Source organism: Mus pahari, chromosome 20 (assembly GCF_900095145.1).
Source record: "Mus pahari chromosome 20, PAHARI_EIJ_v1.1, whole genome shotgun sequence".
Taxonomy (NCBI): Eukaryota; Metazoa; Chordata; class Mammalia; order Rodentia; family Muridae; genus Mus; species Mus pahari.
In genome coordinates this window covers 10,840,198-10,849,232 of record NC_034609.1, presented here as the reverse complement: position 1 = coordinate 10,849,232, position 9,035 = coordinate 10,840,198, and the positions used below count along the sequence as shown (strand labels likewise).

At 46.6% G+C, this 9,035-nt stretch overlaps 1 protein-coding gene across 2 annotated transcripts in view; it reads left to right on the top strand.

Annotated features, from left to right (window-relative positions):
• Positions 1-9,035, top strand: part of Abcc12 (ATP binding cassette subfamily C member 12) — a 73,343-nt gene that overhangs the window by 62,428 nt on the left and 1,880 nt on the right. For both annotated transcript variants that reach the window (XM_021220392.2, XM_021220393.2), the window contains 5 exons: positions 2,965-3,054; positions 5,540-5,729; positions 6,174-6,333; positions 7,416-7,494; positions 8,418-8,531. In XM_021220392.2, coding sequence (XP_021076051.1) covers positions 2,965-3,054; positions 5,540-5,729; positions 6,174-6,333; positions 7,416-7,494; positions 8,418-8,531 — 633 coding nt within the window. The remainder of the gene's footprint in view (positions 1-2,964; positions 3,055-5,539; positions 5,730-6,173; positions 6,334-7,415; positions 7,495-8,417; positions 8,532-9,035) is intronic.

Sequence of the window (9,035 nt, the reverse complement as noted above, 5' to 3'; positions counted from 1 at the left end):
TTCCTCCAGGTTTTCCAGTTTTTTTGAGTATAGCCTTTTGTAGTAGGATCTGATGATGTTTTGGATTTCCTCAGGGTCTGTTGTTATGTTTCCCTTTCATTTCTGATTTTGTTAATCTTTAAGTCTTTAAAGACTCATTTTTTAATGGCTGAAATATGTTCTTATTTTCTAAGAATATTAATTATCATCCCCCCTTCCCCACAAAACAAAACAAAAAACCCCAAAACCCTTTTCTCTCTCCTTTGTTTTGTATCTATTTCCTCCAGGGTCAGTTTTTTCCTCTTGTTTATCCAGTTTCTTGCTCTTTCCTCCTCTTGGTTGGTTTATGTATATCTCTCAACTCATTTGTATTTAAGGATAGGAGAATGGTTTGGCTTTTCATGGTGCGTTTTTGTGGCTCCTCTCCTGAAATATTCTCTAACTCTGCAGGTACTAAGGCTGAGATTACACACACACACACACACACACACACACACACACACACACACACACACACACTTGCTTCCCTTTCCCAAAGCAGGAATGGGGCTATAGGCACTAAATCCTAGAACTGAAGTGTTTGGTTTTGTCTTCCTCTAGAGTTGTATTCCTGGGACCCCATATATATTTCTCAGGTTGTTAGCTCGATTTCTTTACAGAAGGATACCTGTGTACATGCACACATGCTTTTTCTCGTGTGTGCACTTGGGGGAAACCTGTATCTTTGAGGCTGGAAGGAGGATGAGGAAAGGCACAGATGGGTCCATAGAAGCAGTTGTTTCTAGACAGACCTCACAAGCTTGAGCCTTTCACCTCCATTCTAGCAGAGGCTCTCACCTGATGCCTTAATTGGTCTAAAACCAGCCTGCCCCAACTAAGGACACACTCTCGGGCGATACTATCAGCTTTTGAGGAGAAGGTCGCCAAACACCCCTGCAGAGCCAGAGGAGAATTTGCGTGCTCTGCGGTGGGTTAATACTTGCTCTGCCGCTGGCTGTGAGCCCTTTTGACATCAGTCCTGTCTGGAGAACATAGGATCAAAGCTGCAAAGCATCACTTGAGAATAGCGGGACCCCGCCTAGAGGGACGAGAAATTGGTGGAGTGCTAAGCGGTACCGCAGGTGCAGTGCTGAACCCTAGCTTACTTGGGTCTGCATGTGAGTCGAGGTGAGAGTTGTAGACCATGGTGGACTGCTAGGCTCTTAGGCACTGATTCCCTCATCTTTGGCAGAATGTATCTGTGCCCTTCTTGGTAGCACTGTGCATTGTCAATCTGACCAGCTGTCATGAGGCAGGGGGCTGTGCTTTTTTGCCATAGTATTGAAGTCAACCATCTGGGTTCATTCTGCCCACCAGGCCTTAGGTTCTAGCACACAGTTCAAAGATCTTGCCCCGAGGGAGGGGGATGGGGACAAAATCACCCAGGTTGAGGCCCATTGCTCCAAAAGAAATGGGAAGATCTGAGCCTGTGCTCACTAAGCAGGGAAGGTGACAAGCCTCCCCCCCAGAGCTCTCCGACATCCTGGAGGGGACCCCTGAGAGCTCTCCGAGGTCCTGGAGGGGCCCCTGAGAGTTCTCCGAGGTTCTGGAGGGGCCCTGTCCCCGCCTTATTTCTCCCACTCCTGTCTGGCTGCACTACTTCCAGTCACTTGCCGGAACTTTCTTAGGTTCCGTGTAAGCACGGTGCCATTTCACATTCAAGTCTCAACCATCTGCAGACGTGGCTATCAGGAGGATGATGGTGGTGGTGCCAGGTGTCATGGATCCCATTCCCTAAGATACCAAGGGACAACTTTGAGGATCCTAGTCTCTTTGCCCTGGCATGGATAATCTGAATAGTCTATCAGAATAGTCTATTCTGACTAGTCTCACAGAAGTCCCCACCCAGACTGGTCTCAGGGGTTTACAGTGCTAAGCTCTCATGAGCACGCCTTAGTAGCCTTCTCTTCCCTCCTTTCTCCTACCTGGTCCTGTACTCCGAGGGCTAACAGTCTGTACCCATTTGCTCATCAGCTTGGTGGGTTGCAACAAGAGGGGCTGATTCTCTCACATTGTTGGAGGTCGAGAGCCTACACAGTGTTTGTCGTTAAGGCCACTTTTCTCCTTAGGGCTCCAGGGAATGATCACATTTTGATCAGCTTTTGGAGGTTGGGGGCATTCTCAGAGGTTGGAAAGGTGCTGGTCTAACTTCTGCTTCTGTCTCCTTTTCCTCTTACCTTATGGATCTCCCTTTGTCTTTTATTAGGGCAGTGGTAGGAATGGTGCTTAACCCTGGCTGCAAGGGAACTCTCCAAGGTTCTGGAGCGGCCACCTCACCCATCCAAAGGAGCTAACTAACATTCTTGGGTTCAAGAGATTTTGGGTACGGGCATATCCTTTGCAGTGGGGGAGAAGGTGTACGACCACCTGCCCCAGTTATGACTTGCACTCAGATCTTGGAGTTAAATTCTGGGGGATCGTGGCTTAACGAGGGTTCCCTTGGCAAACCATTTGCCGCAGTCTGTACCCCGATTCTTTTTTACATCCAGAGCAGGTGTGTGCAGTGGGTCTTCTGGCTTCTGCTGGAGGCTTCAGTTGCCTTTCTGTCCTAGATGGGTTAAGATGCGGGAGCAGGGTGCAGGGCCCACCAGGCGCCAGGCGGCAGCAAGGAGCCAAGCCCTCGCAATTGGGCTCTCAGCGGAATCGCTTCTCTGTGGCAGTTGGGACTGGCTCACTGGAGTGGAGTGATCAAGGTGGTGGGATGAGTCTCACCATCTGGAGTGAGAGGGAAAATGTAAATACCATTTGTTTTTAAATACAAAGGAAGTGTTTAAATGTGAAACATCCCAACAGGAAATGTGGCCTTCTGTGTGCCTGGCTGGGACTGCCAGCCTCTTTTGCATGTTGCGTGAGCCCAGCAGTAATTTTAGAAAGGTGCAGCAGTAGGGCCCGGACCAAGGGAGGAAAAGGGACCCCCAGTAACTAACTCCTGTTTCTTCCCAACAGCTCAGTGGATTGCTTCAAGTGTGTGTGCGAACAGGGGCAGAGACCCAAACCAAGTTCACCTCCGCAGAGCTACTGAGGGAGTACATTTTGGTAAGGAATGAGGGGACAGAGGGAAACTGGCATGTCTTGATGTTTCTCCAAGGATTTATCTAAATTCTGTGTGAGTGTGCATGTGAGTGTGTGTTTGTGCATGTGAGTGTGTGTGTGTGTGTGTGTGTGTGTTCATGTGTGTGTGTACATACATGCCTGTGGAGGACAGACATGTTGGGAGCTGGAGTTATAGGTGGCTGTGAGCTGCCCAGTGTGGGTGCTGGGAATCAAACTCTGGTCTTCTGGAAGAGCAGTGCACGTCCCTAACCACTGAGCTCTCTCCCTCTCTAGCCCCCCAGTTTGCTCTTTCCTCTTTTTTCCAGTGTGTGAATGGGATCTTTTTAGTAACTGGACTCTGATTTGTCACCCACCTACTTAAAACCCGTATCCACGATCTAAGCCCAAACTCCGTGGCTTGCTTTGGTTTCTGAAAATTAATATTTGAATAAAGTTAAAAATTGCAAAAGGAGATTACTTCACCTCTTCTTATGAACGCTTTCTGGTGCAGTGTAGGAAAGCAACTGTTTTGAGAGAAGACGTCTACCTAAACCCAGCAGTCACCGCTGGGGGCCTTTGGACAGTGTTTGGTCCCACTTGCAAGCTTAATGCAACCCCCTAAAATATTAGGAGCTCAGCAATCCGGTTTCCCTTTTATGTTTTTAAATTATTTTTTAAAGATATATTTATTTATTTTATGTATATGAGTACACTGAGGCTGTCTTTAGACACATCAGAAGAAGGCATCGGATTCCCTGACAGGTGGTTGTGGTTGCAGGGAATTGACCTCAGGACGGCTGGAAGAGCAGTCAGTGCTCTTAACCACTGAGCCATCTCTCCACGCCAGCCAGTTTCCCTTTAAAATGCCTCCATGATGTGCTTAACACAGAGACCTTCCTAGTGTGTATTAGTCTCACTGTGAATGTGGAGGGGCTTGAAATCCCCAGGACTGTTTCCTATATGAGCAGAAAGTGTTTGAATTAAAATCACATTTAAACTAATTATTCAAGCATACATTTTAAATTAGAATCTCAAGCACAAATTTGTAAATACTACAAACATTTAGGGCATAAAATAAGCAGATTTCATAAACTAAAGACATGGCTAGTGCAGAATTGCTTTCTTTAAAAATTACGTTTATTTTTAACTCTAAATCTTCTAGGGGTTAAAATGCCCCCTTAGAAGGCAAATCTTTTCTCAGCTAACTGAGGTTACTTATTGACTAGAGACTTGGGCTGGCCAGGTGCCCTGATGGCGCATCCGGGGACCCCTTGTTGCTGGGAGAGCCATCATAACATGAGACAGAGCTGGTCTCCTAACAGAGCTCTCTTTGTATTCATTAGGTCGTGAGGTTTTGAGGATACTTATGAAGGGAAGCTCAATACTTTGTTTTTTTATTGTTTTCTGCTGACGTATAAAGATCTTTGAACTTGGCATTCTACATTCTTTATCACCTTCCTATTCTTAGCACCATGATGACTTTTGTAGACACTGAAATTAGACTGAATTCTGCACATCTCAAGGTTCACCCTGGGTTTGTCCTATAGCTTCACAGTCATTGTGCTGATAAATAGCCCAGGCCCGTAAGGCCCAGTGTGAGCGGTCTGTTGCTTTCCCCCTACATTACCCATCCTTCACATGAGCTACATCCTCGTCCTGCATCCTGTAGGCTCCAGGTCTACATGACTTTTCTTTTTATTCCTGGAGTTATTCAAGGTTGTTGTGGCCACCAGACCTTTGCAATTTCCTGCTTCCCCTGTCTAGAAGGTTCTGGATAGAAATCCTCGTAGCTGTCATCCTTTCTGTATTCCAGATCTCAGTTCTGGTACCATACCCTCAGAGATGCCTTTGCCAACCCTTAACTAATTCTATTCTGCCTGCTGCCACCTGCCATACACGTCACTTTTTGTGTATTATTACAATATTCCTCCTCCTCCTCCTCCTTTTCTTCTTCTTCTTCTTCTTCTTCTTCTTCTTCTTCTTCTTCTTCTTCTTCTTCTTCTTCTTCTTCTTCTTCTTCTTCTTCTTCTTCTTTCTTTTTTGTTTTTGAGACAGGGTTTCTCTGAGTAGCCCTGGCTGTCCTAGAACTCACTTTGTAGACCTGGCTGGCCTCAACCTCACAGAGACCCCATTATCTCTGCCTCCCGAGTGCTGGAATTAAAGGTGTGCACCACCATGCCCAACCCACAATACTCTCTTGTATTACCTAATATACCCCCATTGAAATGTGACCTGCTTTTTTTGTGAGGAGTAGCTCATGTACCTCATGCTTTCCTGTACCTCCCAATTCTCCTGCATCAGCTACCTGAATGTTATAATTGTGTGTGTTTAGCAGCATGCTGAGCAGAAGTTATGCTTATTGAGTATAGGGTTATGGGTCTCATTTACCACCATAGGCACCGGTACTGACAGCTGTGGAATTAGTGAGTTAAGTCAGTGGAAACCAGTGGCTCTCAAGTAGGTCAATGGTTCTAATTCTGCTTTTCAGACCTGTGTTCCTGAACACACTCACCCCTTCAAAGTAGGGACCTGTCCTAAAGACTGGCCGAGCCGTGGGGAGATAACATTCAAGGACTATCGGATGAGATACAGAGACAACACTCCTCTCGTTCTTGATGGGCTGAACTTGAACATCCAAAGTGGGCAGACAGTTGGGATTGTGGGAAGAACAGGCTCTGGTGAGGACAGAATCTGCATTTGTTTCTTTGGGGTTGTTTGCCTGAACTTGCTCTCCATGTGCCAGTTAAACCACATCAGAGTGACATGCATGAATGCTGGATTGTTATTTTCCCCTAAATCTTGTTACTGTAAATTAGGGTTTCAGGCTGAACAGGTATGGAGAGTTGGAAGCAAATACACAGTAGTTTTCGGATTAATTAAATGAGAATAATTCTGGAGAGATGAGACCCAGAAGATGAGTTGTGTGCTAAAGGCCTCTGCTGGGACCAGCAGGTTAATGGTGTTAGGGCAGCCTGGCCCCCAGCGTGAGCGATGTCTGCCTTACAGAGTCATCCACACGGAGCCAGTTTCATTGCATTCAAAATCCCCTTAATTAAATGCTTGGACATGATGGAGGCAAAAGCTGGTGAGGGAGTCACTGTTCCTGCTCTTATTGTCCCCAGGAAAATCATCCCTGGGCATGGCCCTGTTTCGTCTGGTGGAACCAGCCTCTGGTACCATCATCATTGACGGGGTGGATATCTGCACTGTGGGTCTGGACGACCTCCGAACCAAGCTCACCATGATCCCCCAGGATCCTGTCCTGTTTGTAGGTACAGTAAGGTAGCTGTTTTCAATCATCATGCATTCCTGCTTGGAGATGGTGACACTGAGCCAACCAGTAGTTGAGAAATTGCCGGGCCATCGCTGTTCTTGGCAGTCTTAGCTCAGGGAACTGGGCTGCTGGAGTCTGGTGTTTAGCAAAGCTTTGGAAGGAGCTGTGTGTCCTGAGCCTTGCTGGTATTCCAGAAGCTATATTATTAAAACATTTTATCATTATTAATATAATATCATCATTGTATCATTGCATTATTAGCACCAACATATAATTAGCAGTGATATTAATCGTTTTAATAATGTCAGTAATACTATTATTCGTGATTTTATTGTACATAGAGTGAGCAGATAGCACAGTTGGTCCAAACAACACTATTTTATGCCTCTGTTCCAGCATTACACCAGGCTTAGCAATGACCACGTTCAAAAGTCCCCCACAGTGCACAGTGGACTAGGCGGTTCCCTGGCCTGTGTGTGCAGCAGGCTTCTGGCAAGTGCATCAATTCATCCCCACTACAGAACAGAAGCACATCAAGTATGAGATGATGAAGGTTGCGACTTACACAGGCTCGAGATCTGGTGTCTAAGCACAGGGGGGACCTGAGTGTCTGAGCTGGTCCAGGGAAATGGGAAGGTCCTCTCATTGGGCACTAGATGAAGTAGGGAGACTGTGCCTACTTAAAGCTGGGCACATGAGTGACGCATCTCAGAACACTGAACTCACATTCCTCAGTGGGGCCGACCTGGAATCTAGAGCCATGCTTCCTGAATGCTGAGGCTGAAAGGGATGCTGGGCCAAGTGGACCATGGTGTGGCCCTGTCTGCTCGGCCTCCTGGTGGGGTTTCTCACTCGTGCCAGTCTCCAAGGTCTCTGCTCCACTAAAGAGTTGTAGGTCCTTGGTCTTGGCTGTTCCCATTCCACCTCTTCTTGTCTCCCAACAGGCTACAGGGAAGGTCTTTACCTTCTCCAGCATCTGGGAGCCACTGTGGGCTTTAAGATATCACGTCTCCTTCCGGTCCTCTCATCTTCTTGCTCTCCATTGTATCATCCTTGAGGATCCAGCTTGCTTTCCTTTGATTCGTTGCAGGTACAACTTGGATCCCTTGGGGAGTCACACCGACGAGATGCTCTGGCATGTTTTGGAAAGAACGTTCATGAGAGACACAGTAAGTCTTGGGGCTGTCTAAGATAAGTCCACTCCCAACACCACTGCCCCAGATGTCTGTTTCCGGGGCTAGCACCTGGCTAGATTTATTTGCAGGAGTGACATGCATCAGAAAAGTTCAAGCCTTCCTTGTTCCTGATTATTAAAACCCGCCACAGTTCTGTTAGCTCTGTGGCTGCTCCAGTCCACAGCTCTACATGCGTCATCTCCCTTGGCCCCTCTGCATAGCCCTTGGGGGCCGGTGTTCTTATCCTTCATTTTTGAGATGACAAATTTAAAGCTCAAAGAAGTAATGTGTTCAGGCCCATGAACAGCAGGATGGAGACTGGAACCCAGGTCTGTCCGGGTTCAGAGTCACGGAGGGCCCGATGATTTGGCCTATGGCCTCATTGACTTTACCAGAACAGATGAGCTGAAGAATGACGAATGGGTGTAGCTTGTTCTGAGATTGCAAACGTGGCTAGTTTGAGTTCTAGGACATAATACCTTATCCAGTCAAGCGCTGAGGTCAGTGGCCCCATGGTGCAAGGCAAACATTTCCCAGAGCCACTATGGTCTGTTGTTATGGATAGACAGACATTGTCTCAGCCTTCTGCAAAACTCTGCCATCCCCTCTGTGCTTTATTCATGAAAAGTTGCAACTCTGCAGGCCATTTCCATTTGCTTAAATGTTCCCTAGAAGTGTATGGGTGATTTGTCCTTTATGGTGAGTCACCGTGGCTTTACATTATTTAAGTCTCCCTCGCCCTGGCCCTCCCTGCTGCATGTTTGCAGTATAGAAATGACTGCTATTTTGTACTTTCTTTCCCATTGTAAAATAAAGCAAGCTGATGAATGCAAGAGAGGGGAGGGGCAATCAATAAAACGATACAGGACAGTTTTATAGATCACCAGGATAAATGTGTTATTTTCTGTGTTTTATAGATAATGAAACTCCCAGAGAAATTACAGGCAGAAGTCACAGAAAATGGGGAAAACTTCTCCGTAGGAGAACGCCAGCTGCTTTGTATGGCCCGGGCACTTCTCCGTAATTCAAAAGTAAGGAAACAGCTCGGAAAATGGATTGGTCAAATCTTGGATATTCCCTGCAGTGCTGCTCAATCTGGGAGGCAGAGACACAAGTTTGTCTTTCAGCAAAGGCAGAGCACTGCAGTAATTTAAAAGCCGATCGCTTTCCCTTAAGACAACGTTGTGAGGGGTAAAAAATTGAGAAATAACAGCCATTTTCTAGAGCTGCGCCTTCCTTTTCCAGGCTTTGCCTTGGGAGGTCTCAATTACACATTCTCTCCACTCCTAGGAGGCTTGAGTTTGAAAAATATGTTCTCAACTTTTTCCCTTTGTCCCTGAACGATTCTGAATCCTCAAGCATAGGACCCAGGACACCCAAGAAAGTCACCAGACTGCAAGCATATAAGATTTGAAATTTTTATATATACTTTCCCGAGTGACTTAACTAGCCTTACTTACTGATTCTGAGAGAGAAAATGCTGGCTCTCTCTCTCTCTCTCTCTCTCTCTCTCTCTCTCTCTCTCTCTCTCTCTC